Genomic DNA, 23,138 nt, shown 5'->3' on the forward strand with positions numbered 1-23,138 from the left:
GATGTTAAAATTAAATGTCGAGATTCTTATTCATGTGATTTAAAAATCACATATTGAGATTCATATTCACACAATTTAAATAAAATCTAGCAACAATGTTTTTTATTAAAACGTTGATAACGTTCTGTGGATAAATGTTTCCTACATGCACCTAGTTTCTTGCTTAAATTTTAGGTATTTTTTAAACTATTTAAAGTGTTTTTGCACACTACATTTTAGGATTTCTATTTTCTGCTTTTTATCAAATTCATTCCTGTGGTGTGAATCAATATAGAGTTCTATAATAATTAAACTTCTTTTAAAAGAAAAATAATTGGCTATTTTCAAACGAATTTCGCCAAAAATGAAATGGGGACGAAAGGATTGAAACTAGTAGCTACAAGAGTTAATCAATGCATGCAGAAAATTTCTTGAGATCTTGTGTTTGCAGATATTTTTTTATTTTATCTAACTCTGATTGTAGCATTACAATATGTAGAACTATAAAGTAAAATTTTTAAAAAAATAATAATGGTAACTCCTATTATATCAAGTTTGATTAATACCGCACTTTTATATGAATTAAAAAAAAAAAAATATTGGAAAAATGCTGTTCTATTCCACCATTCCACACGTGCTAATAAACATATGTACTTTTTATATTTTTCACACAATTGATGATGATTGACATTTCTACATGATTGTGTGATCTTGCAACAAATTCTCACTCCTTAATGCAATCAAGTAATTTAAAGTCAACAATACTTGGAATTGTGCGGTGTAATTGTAATCATAATGCTGATTCAAGTCCATTTTCACACTAGCAGCAAAATTTTCTTTTCAATAGAGAAGAATTAAACACAGAGTTAAAAAAGAATTGAAAGTAAATGGCAATAGTTATTTATTTTTGAAAAACATTCATTATAAGAAACGAATAACAAAAAGAATTTTGGAATTACATATTAAAAATAATGCTAAAACAGACACTATTTGTTATGCTTAGAATATTTAATTTTATTTTTAAATTTCTTTGGATTAATGTTATAAGCAGCATATCTACTATCTGCCAGTGAAAGTCTCTTATCGGTTTCTTGCCTTGATTGATTTTTATAAGATGAATAGAAAGGTTTTTTAACTTTTTGTTGACCTTCCACATTGTTAGCATTCTTAGATTTCTTCTTCTTCTTTTTGCGTTTTTTGGAAGTGGTTTCATTCGTTGAATTACCATCGTTTTCAGTATTTTTACTTTTATTCACAGAATCTGGTTCAGTTGTTTGGTTTTCAAAAACATAATCAACAGGTTCACTTTTGAATCTTTTGGAGGGATGTTCTAAGGTACTAAGATTTAGTTTTGATTTAGGAGAATCTAAAGTAATATCCATGCCTTCGTCATTATCTAGGGCATTGAAAGTTCTTTTTTTGGAATTTGAATTAGTACTATTTCTTGTTTGAGCATCAAAAGAATGTGTTTCAGAAACAGTTTCTGAATCCGCATTCTTGTTTTTCTTTGACCTTTTTCGTTTTCGTTTGGAATTGGTGATTTCATTATTGTCATCTGAGATTGATTTATTGCAAGTCAAATCTGACTCCTCTTTTTCTTCATTGATTGCAGTGCAAAATTCTTCATTATTATTAGTGCTATGCTTCTTCTTTTTAGAAGTCGGAGACTCCACAATGCTTTCAATATTTTGACTACTGTCTTGAATATGTTCTTCTTCATCATTATTATGAACGTTTGATTCCATTTCACTTTCTACATTTACAGTTTTAGATTTCTTTTTCTTTCGCCTCTTTTTCTTCTGAGTAGAAGTCTGGGCACTTTTGTCATCAGTTTCTGAATCTTCTTTTATAGGTTCTGAATAAACACTGGTCAAAATCTTTTGCTTCAAGGCAGGAATTTGGGCTTTCTTCTTAAATGCTTGCACGTCATATTTTTCTTCGTCCTTTTGGCGGTATTGGCAAGTTTTCTTAATAGAGCACCAGCGATTCAATTCTTTGTCTTCAGCTTTTAATATTTCTTCAACTGAGAGTCCAAAATCATTTGGAACTACTCGGCGATATTTGAATCGAACAGGCATGTCAGCAATTACATCTTCACAGTCCAATTTATAGTATTCCTCTAAATATTCATCAAAAGATTTACCATCAGGATCATATAAAGGTTTTGGATCTGATAAGACTCTAGCAAATAAAGATTTTTTCCTTCCTTTTCTTTTTCTGTCTTTGGATTTTTCCATCATTTCTTTGACAAAAAGAGCTCGGGCATTAATATCATGTTCATCATCATCAGCATTAGAACATTCAGCTGTGGTAGCAGTTTCAACATCATCAACTTCTTCTTTGACGTCTGGATTTTCAGACCTAGACCAATGATTCCAGTCTTCGTCATCGATTTCTTCATCATATTCAAATACTGGTTTTTGTTCTTCTTCCACTGCATAATATTCCTCATCAAAAAGCTCTTTCATTTTTTGATCATGCTTATCTGGATCAAAATCACTTTCAATATCATCTTCATCGAAATTCAAATTATCTTTGCCAGTGATTTCCTGCAATTTAAAAAACTTATCTTCAATCTCCTTACGCTTCACAGCTTTCAAACGCTTGAGTTCTTCTCTTTTTTGCTCTTTCTCTCTTTGCTTCCTTTCGGCATACTCTTCTCTTTTCTCTTTACGTTTGCTATCTTTTCGTCTCAAAGAATCACCCATAGTCCTTGGATATCTTTTAATAAAATCAGGATCAGGTTCTTCAAATCTAAAGTTATACTTGTGCTCGAATTGCTCTTGCGCATCTTCCATCTTCTCATCCTCACTTAATTTTTCAAGCTCTTCTAAAACATGAAAGTCATCATCTTTTTCTAAATACCTTTTGTTTAAAAAGAAGTCTTTAAGAAATTTCTCTCCTTCATCCAAATTTGGATCATTCCAACACTTTTGAAGGTAGGATAAATCTTTTTTGGAATCCTCTGGAATTTCTGCATCACAGCCTTTAAGAAATTTAATCACACCTTCTTCATCATTATCATACTGTTTCCTGCTTTGTACCGGTTCAAGTGATTTAATACAATCTTCTTCATCTTCGTCATCATCATCCATAATAACACTTTTCAATTTCGCCAATTCTGCTTCATCAGATTTCTTCTTTTTTTCCTGACTTTCTTCTTGGCCAATATCTCCATTTTTTTCAAGAAGAATCTTCATCTCATAATCCTTAACAGTAACTGGCTTTGATTTTTTTGTTTTAGTTTTCGACTCAGGAGGTGGATCTTGGAAAGCAACAAAGTTCTCATCATAAATTTTAGGATCATTACCCTTTAAAAGGCTTAGTACTCTGAAAAAGTTTTCATCGAATTCTGATTCTTCTTCCTCATCACTCTCCGTAGATGAACTACTGACTTCTTCCTGCAAATTTTTATATCTCTGCAAAAGTTCTTTTTCTCTCCACTGATCGTATCTGTTTGCATACTCTTTGTTTATTTTTAAATCTTTTTCATTTTCTTCGCCTGATGAATCAGACTCAAACAGTTTAACTTTATCAGACATTTTTTTTAACCCTCTTGTTGTGAAGTATGACCAGCAGGTTAGAGTTCTGAAATAAATTATACAAAAATAAGGTTAGGGCTTCAGATAGTAAAATATGCATTTGATTCAGTATTATAACATTTAAATAAGTAAAATTAAAATAAATAAAATAACTATCTGTAAATTAACAAAAGGGAATATTTTGATACTAGCGATTTATTTCATCCTTAAAAATATGTATGTAGCAATTTTACTTTTTTTAACATAATACATTAATGCCAATATAGATTGGAAAAAATCCAGTATGAAAAATATCACATTTTACGAAATAATATTAATTTCATGATAACTGTTGCATAATGTAGTAAATATTTTGCGTCTATGCAATTTTTATTGTTATCAAAATACAAAAACTTTATTACATTAATAACTATAAATGGTCTGCACTGTTTTCCATTTATGATTGATATTAAATTAACTTGAAATGTTTTTATTATGTCAACAAACAATTCTGAATAGAAAGACATTAAATTTTTCATTGATAATTAAAAGAATTTTTTTATAAAAAAAAAGGGAGTTCTGAGTAAATATTTTTGAAGGGGGAAAAAAAAAAGCATTAAACTGATAACAATAAACGAGGCTCATTTTATTATGTATTAGTAATACATTTTTAAGTATTCAAAAACAAGCAATAAATCGTGGAAAAATTCTATTTTAATAGGGAATTTTGTTAGGAAATTTACTCAATTTTAGGGAATTTTCTAATTTTGTGTATTAATACAAAAACCAGGAGATTTTTTATTAAACCAGTAGACCAGGAGAAACTGGCAAAATACAACAGTCTACAGGTAAATCCTGTAGGGTTGGGAGCTATGCTCAATGGATTTTCAGTGAATTCAGTCATATGTGTAGAGTAACACTCAGAAAAAGAATAGATTTTTCTAAAATTCTATTTAATTTTAATTTCAGGATAGATGAAAAATATCTTTTAAACAAGTTGCCAAATTATTAAAAAAGCCAGCTTCAAGTTCTCTTTGCAATTGTATTAGTAGTTATAGTTTAATAATTACCAATTCTCTTTAAATCAGAAGATGCAAAATTAACATTTTTTATAAATTATATTTTATAAACCAATAATTATAAAAGAAGAAAAATATGTGTCATATAATTAATAAAACAATTAATTAGGATGTATATTTATATTATCCTGCATATTTAATTATTTTAAATGTCTCTACATACTGTTGCAAATTGTTTTTGACAAATATTTGAAATTTATTTAGCAATTCCAATAAACCAAATACAAGCTAAGTGCCATTTAATGGAGTCAGTAAAAGAATCAGAAAATGCTTAATTAATCAAAGTTTTATTAACAAATTCCTAAAATAGGGAGAATTTTGAACACTAATAAAAAATAACTATGCATTAAACTGTATTTTATTAAAAACAGTTTTTCTAGCATGAATACTTTATATAGTTTTGGTGAAAAACACACAAGATACCTTTAGATTCTTCCACAGTTTGTTTAAGCTTTTGTTGGCCATGTGAGAAAAGAATTTTTATTTAGATATTTGTAAATATGCACATTTAAGTTTTCATGCTCTTGGTATTTCCGGCAAAAATTAAAATTCCTAGCGCACTTCTGCATCCAAATAGTCTCGGTGTTGCCATCTAGTGTGGCAGAAACTAGACGTCCAAATTAACATGACCAACGGTATCTCACCCATTGTGGTGGTCCTGAAAGAGTGGATACCACCTCAGGAGAACACACTAGGTCTGCTCATCGCAAAGGCCGATTGTGCAGCTCATTGGAAATAAAAGTTTTCATGCTTTTGACAGCAAATAGGCTTGATATTCTAATTCTTTGTTGTCGACGGAAAAAAGCAAAAAGAAATATCTTTCTTGCTGAGTAAAAGAAATATATATATGGACAGTTTTCTCACAAATATTAAAACAATTCTATAGTCCCCTACCTGCAAAATGGTTAATAAAGAAAAAAAAAGCAGTTTTATTTAAAAGAATAAAAAAATACTGCACATTTATTGATAAAGAACTTTTTTTAAAATGACAATGAAACATATTGATAAGGGAAAAAAAATGAAGAAAAAGGAGGACACGAAAACTGCTGTGTAACAGAAAAGGAACAATGAATGACTGTAATTTTACTACATGAGTTTGCCCTTAAAAATGAAAACTAATTAAAAAGATTACTTACAATAGTTTAAATGCACAAATAAATCAAACAAAACATTTCTAATCTAAGAACTGACAAGAAAAATATTATACAAAGAAGCACACTTGAAGTTTTAAGACACATTGAATGGGTTGAAGTCACACTTGAGGTGTGACTAATCAATCAAATCTGTCAAAATGACCTCACATGCTTTATGAGATCCTACAGGTCAGCTGAAGGAGAGAGAAAAATAACACAAAGAAAAGTGTCAGGAGAAAAAAAAAAGATGCTTGACTGAAATAATTCAAGACATTGATGTTTGTTTATTCTGAAGGAACAAAAAGAACATTGCTAACTCACACAATGATTAATCAAGAGATTTCATACATGTTCTTCATGCTTTTTATCAAATAACAAATGTAAACGGAACAATATACATGCTAGCCTGAATAAAATAAATCAAGATAATTTCCAGTAAATGCTAATGTAGTGAGGTAGAAAACTTAGATAATTAAAAAAAGAAATAAGTACCTAATCTTTGAGATTTTTATTAAACAACAAATGTAAATAAAACAATATTTATTATATTGAATTTAATTAAAAAAATAATTAAAGTAAATACAGCCATACTTATAATTTCTTATATTTTAAATAGAATCTTCAAATAATTTCATTTTAGTAATGGAATTATATTTCTGAATTTTAAAAACGAGAGAAAAAAAAAACTATGATTTATTTGATTTAATTAGATTTCCTTTATTATCAGATTTATTTCTATTTAAACCAAGATTTTTTAAATTTTGATGATTTTTGTTAAAAGAAAATATAAAATTTATTTATAGTTTTGTTAAGCATATTATTAATCAATTTATAATTCTTACAAAAAATACACAACTAAAAATTAAGTGATAACAATAGCACCCAATTAAAAATATTTACAAACTAAAGCTCCATCCAAATTTACACACACAGTGGTTGGACAAAATAGTGGAAACACCTCTACAATAATTTTTACAGCAAAAAAACATTTTTAGATTTTTCTCAAAAAATACTGAAGAGAATTATTTTATAAATTTAGAAGTGTTTAGCATAGGCAATTTCTCATAATTATCAATGAAGTGTAAAGCTTTTGGGTTTGAGGGACTGACAATAAATTTTGACTGACAATGACTTTTGCTATAACTTGAAAAAATGTTCAATTAAATAAAAAATATTTTTGCAGAAATTTAAATTAATTACAAAATTATTGCTTTAAAATTTGTTTAAAGCAGCACAAGACATGAGTAATTAAAGTAGTTCTTTTATACTGCGTGTGCAGAGGTAAATTTAAAATTTTTCTTCTTCATAATTTTGAAGTGAATTGTATTTTGCAACTAATAAAAAAAGTTCAATTTTAAGTAAAAAATTTAAAGCTATTTTCTAAGTATCCAGTCTTTTAAAAGATAATTCAAATAAGGGGTTTTCTAAGAATTTTAAGATTTATTAAAAATTACACATTACATTATTGGGGAAAAAAAAGCATCTTTACATGTATTACCCATAAAAGTATCTGTTCTTTTGCATGTTTTCTTTGCCTATACAATCATAATTTGGTGTATGAACATTTGTTGTAAGGTATTATAATTTTTTATTTAATTTTGTCAAATGATAGAAAGTAATATTTGTAGGAAACCCCTTATAATTTTGAGTTTCCTTTAAAAAGTACAAAAACTACTTAGAAAATTGCTGTAAACTTTTTAAGATATTCAAAACAAACTTTTTTCATTCATTACTTACACATTGCATAACTTTCAACGAATTTTTTTAAATTATAAAGCAAAAATTTGTAATTAATAAACTTCTAAACATTTTGGTTACTTGAATTGAATATTTTTAAAGCTAGGGAAAAAAAAAAAACTTAAATAAGTATTTTCTAAAAATGTCCATTATATAAAGTTGAGTTTAAGAATTTTTGTGCAATTATTGCATAGAATAAGCTAAGTAATAGTAACAAGTTTCAAATTTTTTGCTACATTTTTTGGCATAGGGTGTTAAAAAACACTACTTTCTGTTTGTAATTTATTGTCGGTCCCTCAAACCTAAAAAAAAATTAAAACTTCATTGATAAGTATTTCTTGAGAAATATGAGAAAATGTATTAGAATAAAAGCGGTTGCATTATTTTGTCGACCCACAGTTTTGTTTTGGTTGTATAATCGTAAAATATAACAGAAATGATTTTAATTGTAGTTGAGTTAAACTCTATTCTATAATTTTGTTTGAGACAGTCCAATTTATGAAATGCGTCGTTCAAAATCTTGATTTGGATAGTTGGCCTGTTTCTGATCTGTTAGGTAATTAATATTATTTAATTTCTGCATGAGGTTGATAGAAAATTCTTTTATTTCTAATCTACTAAATTTATTCAATTTCAAGAATTTATTTTTCGAAAATAAATAAAAGATTATTTTTAATATATGAAATAAACAAATGCAAGTATGTATACATGCAAAAAAATTTATATATTAAAAAAGCATTGTTAGAGATAATTGTTTTCTTTAAAAAAACATATATTTTTTTCCCTATGTGTTACAGTCATACAGTTAAACATGTTTGGTCAATATTTAAAATAATTATTTGATAAAAAAGAAATTCACATTTTTGAATTTTTTTAAATTTATTTTCTTTGCACAGTCATTTAACTTTTTTTTTGCATTTGGATTCTCAATTATTGTATAATAAAACGAACAATGAAAATTAATAATATAAATCTTTGCTGCTTTTGCTCATGAGATTGAGAAACAAGCAGAAAGTCTGAATAGATATATATAGATACAAAAAGAAAATAAGATAGATTTATGAATAAAAGAAAAATAATAATAAATTTTATTTACTGTGCATGAGTTGCAAGTACATAGAACCCATAAAATAAGTTCAAAATACAAAGAAATTTTTTAAAGAGAAGAAAAATGATTCATTAGAAAGCATTTTTTTTTTTGTGTGGTTACAATAGTGTGAGCTGATAACAAGATTATATATCTTTTCCTTATGCTAAACATTTCACTAATTTTTTTCTTGTCTTTAATATTTTTACATATATTATGATCAAGAGAATGAAATAATAATTAAGTAAAACAACAAAATATAAAGAAAAATAGACAGTAAGCACTTTTTTCTTAAGTTTAGAAAGATGGAAATCAGTAAAAAGTCTCAAGCCTGTGCTTATACTAGTACCTAAAATACTTTCAGTGTATCCTTCACATTACATAATACTAATTAGCAATATAAATTTAGTTCAGTTCAATTAAAATGTATGCATTTAATTTGAATCATTTTTAGAAGCTGAACTTTTGTTCAACTAAAACCAATATTTCTTTTTCTTGTAAATTTGGTAAATCTAAATCATATATATTTAAAAAAAATCATTCAACTCAAATCACTACAATCCTGATTGCACGGTTCTTGGTTTTTCAATTAATGGGTAGATTAAGCAATTCATAAGAAAAATATTTATTTGTTTGTTAAGTTTTTTTCTTAAAAAAATAAATAAATAAATAAAACAAAAATTAAATTAAAATTTAGATGTGCATATTTCAGCCAGTTTTTCAGTATTTAATAATAATATATTTCTACTCTCAACTATATATTCATAAAAAGGGGTTGCCAGAGCTTCAGAAACTTTGAACTTCTTTGGGATCCTTCTTAATTCACCACATTAACCAATCGGGCTTGGGTGACCCTGTCAATTGTTTTCGAAAGTTTATTTTATTCATCATATATAATTTAAGAAATTTTATTAGGGAATAGAAACATCGAAAACCTCTACTTATTGCTGAAGAAAGTAAACAGAAACAATGTTAATAAATAAGAAAGAGTCCAAATTGTTGAAGCAAAATTTTTCGAACAAAAATACTTCATCAAAATAATCACAGATCTTATTGGCCCAAGCCAGAAGACTTTTAAGTTGTTAAAACAATAATTTTCAATTTAGGGCCTCTCGAAATATAAGCAAACCAACCATTTCAAATCGTATACACAGATAGAAAAAATTAGTACAATATAAAGAATTTAAGAAACTAATCAACTAAATATATGGTTTAGAAATATTTTGTTGAACCCTAGAAACAAAAACATTTCTACAATTTAATTTCTCATAATTTTGTTATCATATGCACACTAAATTTTTTAAAAGTATACTAAGATTTACTTTTCTTGAGGTCTTTTGAGAAAAATATTATATAATCATTAAAATAATATAGATAATATTAAAAAATGTTTTAAATTTTCAGAGATAAACTACTAACATCACAGTCACGGGGTTAACTTTTGAGAATTAATTAACAACTGATAAAAATGGCATAATTTTTTTTTCTTCAGTTGAACACATAATCATCATAAATACCCAATAATAGATCCAAATTATATATTTCTTTGCATTAAAAATATCTGCAAAAGTCATAGCTACTAAATCGAAACTTTTTAAATTTATTGTATAAACTAAATATAAGAATTTTTATTACAGCTAAACTAAATTGCATTAAATAAATGGATTGCACAAAATAAAGCCGAAAGGCATAGGAACAGATACTAATAGAAAGTCGTAGTTGACATTTTTCCCCAGACATATCTAGACAATATCTGTATACATATTTTTTTAATTTGAAGGGACAAGCAAAATGACTAGGTCAATGATAAATAGAAAAGAAAAATTGTTCTAAGCACACAAATCTAATTAATTTGCTTTTGATTCAATACAGTTGAATCTCGATTCATTGTTCTTGTACCTTTTATTTTACTGATTGTATCGTATTGTTTTAATAGTACTGTCACAAATAATATACTTATAATGTCAATAATATCCATTTCTATTGTTAGTGAAACTAGCAAATTCCTGTGTCACTCATTCAGAAATTCTACTGACATTTACAAAAAATACTGAAATTATTTTGTTTTGAGAAGAAAAACAGTAACTTCTGATGCTAATGATGGAGAAGAGAAAAGTACTTATTACAGTTAGGAGAAAACTCTACAAACACGTTTCATGTTCATGCATCAGTTGATGAAAATGCAGAAATTTACAGTGTTGTTGGTTCTAGAAATGGTAAAGAACTACTAAGAGATACTGATGAAAATGGTAAAACAAAACAACAAAGAGTGTCAAAAATTTGCAGATCTTAAATCCAATAAAAAAACAGCTTTCTGCATTCACACTAATTTATAGAAAAACAATACAACTATCTATTATAAATGTTGAAAATGTATTGTTTGTGCTAAGATAGGGGTGCACAACCTTTTTGGGTGAAGAGCCACTTGCAGAGAAGGTAGATTAACAATGGGCCGCACATATATTTGGTCATGTTAGCAGCAAATATGATAATTTTTATATAAACATTAGTGTTCTAAACAATAAATATTTATATCTGTAAACTTAATAGAATATTTGCAGAAAATTAAATACTTTTGATTATTTAAACCTAAAAAAACTAATAATTTTTTTAAAATTTTTCACAATAATTCATTTATCAAATATTTATACATACACATGAACATTGGGAAGGGGGATATAAATTCTAACCAAAAAGAAGCATACAGAATAAAAGTGTAAAAAGTATACGGATTTTATAGAGTAATGTAAATTTGAATTAAAGAAAATTTACAATGTTAAAAAAAACAAACATTTTTATTGCGTCTAGAAGTTTCCGCGGTCCGTATATTAATTGTCGGCGGGCCGCATGTGTCCCTTGGGTCATATAAGAGTGCATTTGAGCAAATATTTTTTTAAATTTAAAAAAAAAAAAAAAAATTTGTTTATCCTGCTTTCTTTTGCATCGTAAATATTTAATACCAAATATATATTAGTTTGCAATTAAAATTCCTTATATTTATAATAAATTTATTTCTTTTGAAATATTTTCAAGTCTTTATTTGATATTTTATGCAGACTTGCATCCGTTATTATCATTATATATCATGTACAATGAATGGAATTACGACAAACGATCAATCAAGTTTATAGTCTAGTCCAGTGGTTCCCAACCTGGGGGCGATCGCCCCAGAGGGGGCGATAGAGCTTCTCAAGGGGGCGATCAGGGGGCGACGAGTATTCAAAAAATAAAAATTGCTAATAATATCAATAATAAAAGCTATTTGAGATTGGAATTGAAAATATGTATGAAACCTATGGTTCTGGTGTAAACAAAGAATTATGATAGCTAAAAATTAAAACAAAAAAACAAGTGCAGGATCGTTTTCGTCATACGTTTTGGTATCGCAGGCGGAAATCTGATAAGTCACTCTGTTCCTCTGAGCAGAGCAATAACACTGTTTCCAGGCGTATTGATGAGATGGCCACCGATGTTGAATCAAAACTCATCAAATTTCTGAAAAAAGGTAAATTTGCGTTGCAGATTGATGAATCAACTGTGATAGATAGCAAAGCTGTTTTAGCTTGCGTGAGTTTCATAAATGAGAGTAAGGAGATTAACGAGGAAAGGTTGTTTACAAGAACTTTGATCACAGATACAAAAGGATCGTCGATTTTTAAATTGGTCAAAGATTATTTTGAGGTAAAAGAAATTCCCCTCACAAATGTAAGTGCTTGTGCAACAGATGGTGCTCCAACCATGTCTGGTTGTCATACTGGGTTTCTGGGTCACCTTAAAAAAGAAGTACCGGAAGTTATCTCACCATTCATTATGTCATTCATCGTCAACTTTTGGCTGCGAAAAATTGGTTATTTCTAGCATCAATAAAATAAAAGCTAATTCTCCTAATAACCGTTTGTTCCGAGAACTTTGTCATGAAAATTATGAAGATTTCGAATTCCTGCTCCTACATACAGCTGTGAGATGGCTTTCAAAAAGAAGCTGAGCCGTTTCTTCGAATTGCTGGATTCGGTTACTGAGTTTCTCGACACCACTGATCCTGTTTTAAGTGAGAGTTTGAAGCAACGCAAGTTGGAAACTGCGTACCTCACTGATATTTTTGAAAAAAAAATGAAGGAAATCAACGTAAACTTCAAGGAAATAAAATGAACATTATCAAGGCTAAGGTAATCATATCTTCATTCATCGCCAAGTTTGATATCTACAAGTCAAACATTGGTCGCAAAGAGCTAATGCAATTTCCAACTCTTAAAAAGTGTTCAATGGCAGATATTGAGATTCTCGAAAATAAAATCTTAATTTTTACTGATCACCTTGATCAGTTGTGGAATCTAGATTTAAAGATTTGATGAAATTAGAAATTCCGGATTGGATTTGCGATCCTTTCTCTTTTGAAGTTGTGGATAAGCTCACTTCCTCTTTGTAGACTAAGATTTTAGAATTGAAATATGACTGTGAGGCTAAAGTCGTCTTTAAAAAATACGGTTACGAGTTAGCTTGGGTAAAGCTTATGGACACTTATCCACAATTGTGGAAACAAACTGAGCCGCTTCTCATCTCGTTCCCGTCAACATATTTAGTGGAGTGAGGATTAATTGGTGAGGATCTGTCTTCCAGCTGCTCACAAAGCAAAGAGATATGTTGGACATTTGTTTCAAAGGAGACCCGCGTTTAAATTTGACGAGCATAAAACCTGATATCCAAGCTTTAACTTGAAATACACCAAACACAGGGCAGTCATTGAAGTGGTAAAAATGTACTTTCTCCCTCTTCATTTTTTTTCTTAACTTTTAGTTGCTAACACTTTAACTTTTTCTTGATTACATTAAAATATGAATTAAAAAAAATTTACTTTTGTTTTAATTATTCAGTTTTAAATATCATTTCTTTTTGAAAAAAAAAGATGCACAATTTTTTTTAATTAATAAAAGTGGCGGGATAAATGTGCCTCCTTATTTGCATTACAATTTAAATTAAAATCAAATAACATAGCATATTTTCAGTGTTTTGTTGCTCACAAGCTACAATGAATGGTTTTTTGAGCAAAAAGAGAAAGGGGCGATTTGTGTCAGCCAACCCCAAGAGGGGGCGATAGTCCGCAAAAGGTTGGGAACCACTGGTCTAGTCTATATCAGGGCATGAAATTTTCACTCGCCATTGGAGAATGAGTTTTTCGAGCAGACGAGTAAGTTTTGGCTCGTAAAATGTTGTGCTTCAATTCACACTACTATCCAAGCTTTAGTCTTCACATGCAAAATGTGGGTAAATATTAGAAAGCTACTTTGGAGAACCCTTAAGACCACAGTACAAGAAATTTGCTAAAAAGACTTAAACAGAATTTCAATGAATAAGCATCCCAAACAAATTGTGACATTCACAAATAGAATTTTAGCTAAGAAAGGTAGCAGTATACAGGTCTGAAGTGCATAGCATGCGGACATGAACATGATGTGTACGGGAACATTATTGCTGATTTTTAGATAATATTGGAATCATTGAAACTTTGTTGCAACCACACTATAAAAAAAATATTACTATTTTTTACAATAAATATGTTTTAATTCTACTGCACTCTTTTATAGTTTTGGTCACCAAAAAAGTGAAAATCTGAAAATAGGGGTGAGCAAGAATTTTAGTGTGTCCATTACCTTCAAAACTGTAAATTAAACTGCTATATATGAAAATATAATCATTCTAACAAATGTTATTAAGTGAGATTTAATTTTTATTTAAAAAAAGAATTTTTTTTTTTACCTACCTATTTCTGGCTATGAATCAGTTGATGAATAATTGAAAGAAGGTTTATTTTAATGAGCACAAATGTCTGACATACTGATTCTGCAAGACATATAAATTTTTATTTAGCATAAAAATATGTTTTCAAATACATTTATATAATAATTAAAAAATATATTTTAATTTGCAATGATTTTAATAAAAAAATGAATACAATCATATGTTACCTGCTGATATAGTAGAAGTTAATATAGATAATAATAAATTATTACAAATATTATGGGCATTGCTAAGAAGATGAGATAAATAAAATTCAATAATCTTAATAAAATACAGTCGGACCTCTACTTAACAAAGTAGTTAAATCCTGATAACAAGTTCATTATATGGAAAATTCGTTAAATAGAAAATCACCTTTTGAAATACTTAAACAACAGAAAATAGGTTTTAAATTCATAAATACTAGACATAATTAAAATGGCAATTGATACACCTTTATCTTGTAAATTAGTGTCGACTATTTATTTTATTAATCCTAACCATAAAAGAAATCTGCATGGAAAGCAAGCAAAACATTATCCAGTGCTACACTATCACACTACACACATCTTCAACTAAAAAAAGTTACATTTGTGTATAAAATTTAAGCTGCATTTATTATATATGTAATTTTATATATTACCACATTATTCTTAGGTTTAATTGCTACTGATAAAATCTGTTAATTATGTCTGAGTTTTTCATTTGAAATGCAAACAAAAAAGGAAAGGAATTTTACTGCTTTCTCTAAAAGCTAAGCGGCTTCGAAAATCAATTCAAGGTAATTCACCATAAAATTCGTTAACAAGCTTGAAATGTTCTGAAATATTTTAGGAAAAGGGGAAAGTGGATCTCAAAGAATAGTTTGTTAAATAGACAATACACTTCGCTATTTAGAAGTTCATCTGCGAAGAAATTTTCAAAATGTTCTTGGTCCCTCGAAAAATCGCAAAGTAAAGAAATTTGGAAAATGGAAGTTCGTTAAACAGAAGTCCGACTGTATGTTAAGTCAGAATAAGAGTATGCACACTTGATTCAATTAAAAAATAGTAAACACAGAAATACAGATTATGAAAAATGTTAAACTCTTTAATTTCTCTGAATTTTTAAGAATGCATCACATCTATAATGAAAAGTGAAGCTTATTTAACTTAATGCACCCATATTGAAAACTGCAATAAGGCACAAATCTCTTTGCTACACTATTCTTATGAATGAAGCAAACTATGAGAAAATTAAATGCAATGAAAAAAGTAAATAGAAGTAATCTGTAATTTATTCACATCTAAAATTGTTTGAATACAAGGCTAAAAAATGACCTTTCATATTTTTATAATAATGAGCAAAATGTTATGTTAGTTGATAGCATAATGGAAACATTGTTTAAATAGTCAAATGCAGTATAAAATAGTAGAGCAGAAAAATTTCTAATATAAACATATAAAGATTTGGAAAAGAAGATACAACTTGTGGGACTTTTGGTTAAACGGGAAAAAACTAAATGCATTGTTATTGACAGAGAATAATATTCACAAAATAATATTTTTGAAATCTCAGTTCAATTGAGAATTCAATTGTTTTAAATTGTTAGTAACTTTAATGGGGCATTTAAAATATTTTAATCAAATATTTTTCAATTAAAAAAATCACAGAAAGGTCAAATAGTACTAGTGAAGTAGATTTCCATATACAGGAATACAGGAGCTAGTCACAAAACAATATCTTTGAAACTACACTGAAATTGAGAGAGCAGTTATCAATTTTTGTATATTTTGTAAATGAGAGAGTGAGTGGTTAAGAGTAGCTATGGGATGCAAAATTTTTTTTAAATTTATTTATAGTTTTAAAATGGAACACTTAAATTTTTTAATCAAATATATTTATTTTTCTTAAAAACTATATTATATACTATAAATTTACTTTCAATATTCATCCAGAAATGATTCACAAGTTCTCCCCCCCCCCCATCTAGAACCATAACAATTTCCTATGTAAAAGGGTCCTTTATATTGACAACTTTTCTACCACTACAATTCTGGTACCATACAATTTTAAAATAATAGAATAGTTTTATATAACAAAAATAATAGAAATTATTTTTTAAACAAGTCTATTCCCGATGCCATAGCAGCACAGAAAAATTACACTCCAGCACACTAAAATTAATCAACTGCTTTCTCATTGATTCCTATTTTTAAATGAAAGCCTTATACTGTTTAAAGGTTAAAATACTAATACTGTTGCTTAATTCTTTTCTTCTCCTATCAGCACTACAACCAATTTCTAGCCATAGCTATCTCAAGTTTTATCTACCTCAACTTATCAGAAGCTACCTCTCCATGACTCTACTGCTTAGATACTTCTCAACATTATCTAACCAACTTGAATATGGTCTTCCTCTTTCCTTCAGGTTTGTGAAAAATTATTTTCTTTAAATAAGTTCTTTCCATCTTATATATAGACATGACCAAGCCATCTCATTCGTTGAATTTTATTAAACTTAACCATATTTGGTTCTCTGGAAATGTCGTATAACTGTAAGATGTATTTCATTATCCACACATCCTTCTCTTTTACTTTACTTAAAAACTCTTTTCAAGATCTTTTCACATATGTGCAAATCTCTTGTTCAAATACAGTCGGACTTCTATTCAACGAACTTCCATTTTGCGAATTTCTATATTTTTTCCCGAGGAACAAAGAACATTTCGGAAATTTCTTCGAAAAATAACTTCCAAATAGCGAAGTGAATTTTCTATTTAACGAACTTTTCTTTGAGATCCACTTACCCTACTTCACAAAATATTTAGGAACGTTTCAAACTTGTTAATGCATTTTATGAGGGAAATGACCTTGAATTAATTTTTGGAGCCAATTAACTTTTATAAAAAGTAGTAAAATCTGTTTCTCTTTTTGTTTGCCTTTTAGGTGAAAAACTCAGACAAAATTAACGGATTTGATCAGTAGCAATTAAACTTAAGAACGCATGTGGTAATCTATATTTAAAATGTATGTAGCATGATTGTGCAACACTAAATAATGATTTGCTCTATTCTTGCTTTCATGTAGATTTCTTTTATGGTTAAGATGCATAAAATAAATTGTAGATACTAGTTTACAAGATAAAGGTGCATCAATTGCTATTTTAATTATGTCTAGTGTTTATGAATTTGAAACCTGTTTGTGTTGTTTAAGTATTTAAAATTGCGATTTTCTATTTAACGAATTTTCCATATAACGAACTTATTATCGGGATTTAGCGACTTTGTTAACCCTTTCGCGACGAGTTTTTCCCCCCCACAACAGAACAATTTTGGTAGCATACACTATGAGTAGAGCAGCATTATGTACAATAGTGCCATCTATGTTCTGTGAATGACAATACCTTCAAAAATATTGGCGGGACTGGTGGGAAAGTCTCCCATTAGACAGAGAAGCGTTTCTGTCTCAAAAGATTTTTTTGAAATTTGTTTGGGACGTAGGTGTCCTGTTAGGCGTGAAAGGGTTAAATAGAGGTCCGACTGTATATACAATATATTTTCTTCTGATTTACTCACTGTCTAGCATTCATTTCCATTGAAGCCAATTGGTTTAACAAAGATCTTATATATAGTCTTATTCTTGTTTCTCTACTCAAGTATTTTGATTTGAGCTGTCCCATAAATCCAAAATGGCATTTATTAGCCACATTTATTCTGTTGTCAATTTCTGTTTAAATGTAATGTCCAAATAAATAAATTGACTGACACTTTCAAAAACATATTTTTCTATTTTAAGTGGTGATGAATTTGATGTTCTGTTTATTACTGCCATTCATTTAGTAATTTCTTCTGTGACAATTAAATCAAGGTTTCGATGCATATACAAGACATATATCTGCATGCATACAATATATCTACAATATCTATATTATCAGCTAATACTAATAAATGTACTGACTTTTGAAAATGGGTTTTAGTGTTTGATTACCTGAATTTCTCACTGCTTTTTCTAAGGTAATATTAAATAGATGGTAAGATAAAGCATCTTCTTGTTTTAGTTCATTCTCTGTGTAGAAGAGCTTCGATACTTCTCTTATCAACTTAGCATTTTATTTGGTTCAGTCATTTTTATTAGTTTCTCAGCTATTTCCAGCTCTTGCATTACAACTGCTAAATTGTAAGAGTTAAATAATAAAGAAAAAAAAAAGGTTCTATATACTGTATCTTTACGGAGTATATTATCAGAATAACAGTTTTGAATTTTTTCTCTTAAGAATCATTTAAAGTATTTATTATCTATAAAATTAACGTAAAGCAACCATATTTTTTGTCTGAAATAATAGCTTCAGAAATATATTGACAACTATACTCAGCCTTTACATATCAAGTTTGTTATTAAAAGCCAGAAAAATTCGTTTTTGATAAAACAGTTTCCTTGCTAAAAAGTTATTTCTTGTAGAAAATTTAGGACAAATTAAAATATATTTTTATATTTAAAGACTGAATAAGTTAATTAATAATTTATGCTACTTATAGTGCATTTGTGTGTCTTATAGCGAGTGAAAGAAAAAGGAAATGAAGCAGAAGCTTGAAACACCAGATATAATTTTGACATGGAGCAAGACTCTACGGAAACACTAACATGTGTGCTAACAGAATCTAATGTTATTCCCTTTCACTACCAATGTTTCTTACTAGATATAAGAAATAAGGCACTGACAGAGCAAATTGTGTTTTAAACAATATTTGTCAGTGCAATTTTCAAAATATTTTTCTTCATGAAGAAATGGTGTATACAGATAACATATTGTCCAACATTTTTGTTGTTAAATGATTTATTTATATAAAAATAATAAACTGGTAAGAATTTTAGAATAGCTTTAGGATGAACACTATAGCCAATTATTAATCTGAGGATAAGGGGAAATTGAAAGAATTGGCAAAAAACAAGGATGTATAATGATATAATATATTGAGGCACATACAAGCATTTATATGATATAACAGTGCTTTTGAAACAAATCAAACCAACCTCAAAATGATACAATTTAATATTTTTAGACAAAACTAACAACAAAATTATGTTTTGATGTTTTCTTCAGCACAATTTGAAGAAATAAAATTGTGCACTTTACTCTGATATTATATTTATACATCACACAAATAATAGCCAACGAAACTTAATATGAATTAAAACACCAAGTAAAAAATTATCATAATAAGGAAGACACAAAATAAAATAAAAACACAATTTTTAGAAACAATTAAATTGGATAAACATGAAATAATAAAGACACAAAACTAATAAACTGCTAGGTAAAAAAAAAAGCACATAAAAAATTATAGCACATAAAAAATTAAAACACTATTTTAAGGACTATTTAAACAACAAAAATGATATCAAAATGGTGTCAATAAGAAATAATATTGAACATGAAATACAACCAATAAAATATAAACATGAAAAAATATGGCAAATAATAAATCAATCATCGGCAATAGAATGGCAGATAAGAAATTTTTATGGAGAGCACGATGTATATAAACACCAATTTTTTTAAAAAACATAGTGAAACAGTCCTACAACAGCAAGTTGTTGGAAATGGGTCCTTTACGGTGATTAAAGTTCAAGAATTTTGAGACCTAGGCATGACACCGCAATGTTACTATTGTGCACTGACCGCCTTCACTACCAAAGTTCACTGATTTGAAGTTGAGTGAACTTGAAGACACAACAATGGATAGAACAAGGGTCCTTCACTACAATAGTTCAGTGGCTTAGCAACTATGATTTTCACAATTCATATAGGGACAGTAAAAACCGCAAATAAAATAGATTTTTAAGATAAAGATTCATTTAAAAGTAAAATTCTGCTATAATAAATAGGTAAGTTGCAAAATAATTTACTTCTGAAGATACCATTAGACAAAATTTTTAATACATTATTAGAAAGCACATTTGTGTAGATTAATAAAAATTTTATAAAATCGCTGAAAACAAGTTGAATACAAGTTTGAAAACATTATTAGAAAACACATTTCAGTAGATTGATTAAAATTTTATAAAATTGCTGAAAACAAGTTTATTTGTAACTTACTTCAATATGACTACTTCCTAGTACTAGTTGCAGCTTATACTTTTTGTCTGTACAGTTTGGTGTCTTTAATCATTCAATAGCAAAATATAGGCTAAAAAGAAAAATAATGAATTTAGACATCGGTTAATGTCCGTAACTCTTGTTAAATTTGCTAAAGCAAGAAAAAGATGAGAAACTGTTGCAAAATTATTCATTTTTTTATTGTCTTTGAGAAATTTGAGTATATTTTTATAGTTTTTAAGCGTGAAATTTTTCCCCCCAGTAGATGAAGATAGATCAGAAGCCTTTTTCATTACAATGACAAAATCCATTTGGTACCTTGGTGATAGTGATTGGAACGGGAAGATTTCCGTAATGTGATTAGGGGCAAAATAATTGCCAAGTTTTGGCTACTTCTGGGCAGAGCCTCAGAGGCAACGCAAAAAAGAACATTATAGAAGGAGGACAACTTGAAAGGCATAACTTATAGGGATAATTTTGTATCATGAACTGTCATGTCAATTACAATCGCCAAGGTACTAAATAGATTTTAAACTTGCAAAAAAAAAAAAAAAACATGTAGATGTTTGCCCGGGGATGGCTATGAGTTATATATACGAGGTGTTGGTCCCTTTCTGTGATGTTTTTCTGTTTTTTGCAGACCACTAACCAGAAGTTGCCAAGATTTGACGATTATACTGCCATAGACCACAATACGGAAATCTTCATTAATTTATAGCAAATCTCTACTTTTTTTCTTAAAAAAATAAATAAATAAAAATCTATTTAGCGCAACAGATCACAACATGATTATATCCTCAGTTGCCTTGTTTTTACAAACCTATGTTGCATCAGCCTTCTTTTAACCTTCTGTTAGACGTGCACTTGTTTCCGACATGGTTAGTCGCGTTGCACCTATAAGGTGTTTTTGATTTTTTTAAAGTCAAGTGAAATTTATTCTAGTTTAAATAGTTAATTGTTACCTATTTAAGATTCTTTAGATAGATAAAGTATGAAAAAACTTTAATTACTAAAATATATGAAAAAACTATATCACAAATAATTGCACAACATAAAGAAAAACAAAGAAAAGTAAAATTGTAAAAAAACATTGAGAGTCTTGCATATCGGAACAACTTATTTCAATATCACATGTTAGCATAAAAATATTATCTTAGAGGCTGTCTGATGCAGAACTACCTTCATGTGAACAAGAATTTTTGCAACAGGTCTTTGCAAATTGTTGTTACATTACTCAAACATAAGTGTTTTCCGCAAGTAGCACAAGTATACTTCGTATTTTTTCGTTGTTTATTTTTTTGACATGGCACGCACAATTTTCTTTTCTTGGCTTGATTTTCTGAGGCTTGAGAAGTTTTCTTCTGCCAATCGAAAGCGAAGTACTGAAGATAAATATTTCTTGCTCCTGCATCGGATCATTTCATCCATCACAAGTTGATTAGCCAATTGACGCAAGAAGGTTCTGCGGTTTTTCACTTTGTAGTCATTTTTTGCGTATATAACTTGACCATTTATACCTGCTACGTTGAGTAGGGCAGAAAATAAGATAAAATATAGATATTTAATTCATAAAAATATTATATCCATAATACTTGGGTCAATGGTCGCAACTCTCCATCGACATGTTCGAAGGTCGGGAGTACATAAACCTTTGGGTAATCCAAAGATAGGAAGATAACATTAGGCTCGTCCCCCGGAAACATCTATTGACGGCAAAGGAGGTGGAAGTGCAGTAAAGATGCACATGTGAGGTGCGCGCGTCTAACGGAAGGTCAATAAACTTAGTTAGGGTTGCCACTCAAATGTGGAAAAAAATACTGTGTACATACTATCCACAATATATTAAAAGGAAACAACAATCACCGTGCTCTTGTGAGAGCTATGTTGGGTAAATGAAATAGTTTAGTACAGCTGAAATATCATGGTCGAATACCTATAAATTACTCTTTGCGCTGTCAAGACTCTTTTTGAAAAACAAAAGCAAGAAACGAAATTCCGTGTATTTTCCCAGTTCGTACAGAAAAAATCAAAATTCCTTGTTATTTTATGTGATTTCCAAATTCCCTGTATTTTCCAGGATTTCCCTATGGAGTGGCAACCCTGTTATTAAATATTGAATCAAATCTGAATGCAAAGATGGAAATTTTGTCGAATAAAATTACTGAGCTGATAAAATTACCGAGTCAGTAAATGTGTATTTCTAACTATAAAAAAAAACAGACATCAGTAAGTTATTTTTAAAAATAAGTAAGCAAAATACTTTAGTAGGAACTTTATATTAAGTCCGAAAACCTATTTAAAAGCATCAAAATGAGATAAATCAAGAGCAACCAGATAAAATAAATATGCAGTGTTAGATAATAAATTATAGACATTTCACTTTGGTTATTTTTTCTTAATGAAGGGGATAACAACTTTTGATACGAAACAAAACTATTCTAATTAAATAACTGAATAAAGTTCAACATAATTGCAATGAACGCCAATACAATCAATATCAAACGATTAACACAAATTTAAAAAGCATGAACATAGTAATAATATTTATGGAAATTGAGATTCATACTGAAATAATAAAACAATTCATTAAAAATCTAAAAGATTGAAGATAATCGAGATGAAAAATCACAAAACCATGCTCCAAAATAAAAACATCGCAAGGAATAACAGAGAGTTGAGGTGTTTCCCTATTTTTAAAAAAATTGAAGCCTCGGCAGCCGAGAGTACTGAGATTAATTAATAATACTC

At 28.6% G+C, this 23,138-nt stretch overlaps 1 protein-coding gene across 5 annotated transcripts; it reads right to left on the reverse strand.

The window, feature by feature from the left end:
• Positions 1-863: 863 nt before the first annotated feature.
• Positions 864-23,078, reverse strand: LOC107456234 (protein KRI1 homolog). 5 transcript variants are annotated; one of them, XM_087169143.1, is made up of 4 exons: positions 22,957-23,078; positions 20,391-20,481; positions 14,295-14,374; positions 864-3,567 (listed from the first exon to the last, which is right to left on the reverse strand). In XM_087169143.1, exon 4 carries the CDS (start codon positions 3,519-3,521, stop codon positions 966-968), a length of 2,556 nt encoding a protein of 851 aa, XP_087025269.1. In that variant the 5' UTR covers positions 3,522-3,567; positions 14,295-14,374; positions 20,391-20,481; positions 22,957-23,078; the 3' UTR covers positions 864-965. The 5 variants fall into 5 exon arrangements, with proteins under 5 accessions (XP_087025269.1, XP_087025271.1, XP_087025270.1 ...); XM_087169145.1 differs by having other exon boundaries at positions 22,764-23,055; XM_087169144.1 differs by having other exon boundaries at positions 22,771-23,037.
• Positions 23,079-23,138: the final 60 nt, after the last annotated feature.

This window comes from Parasteatoda tepidariorum, chromosome 8 (genome assembly GCF_982258835.1).
Source record: "Parasteatoda tepidariorum strain Cologne lab strain chromosome 8, Ptep-v5.0, whole genome shotgun sequence".
NCBI lineage: Eukaryota > Metazoa > Arthropoda > Arachnida > Araneae > Theridiidae > Parasteatoda > Parasteatoda tepidariorum.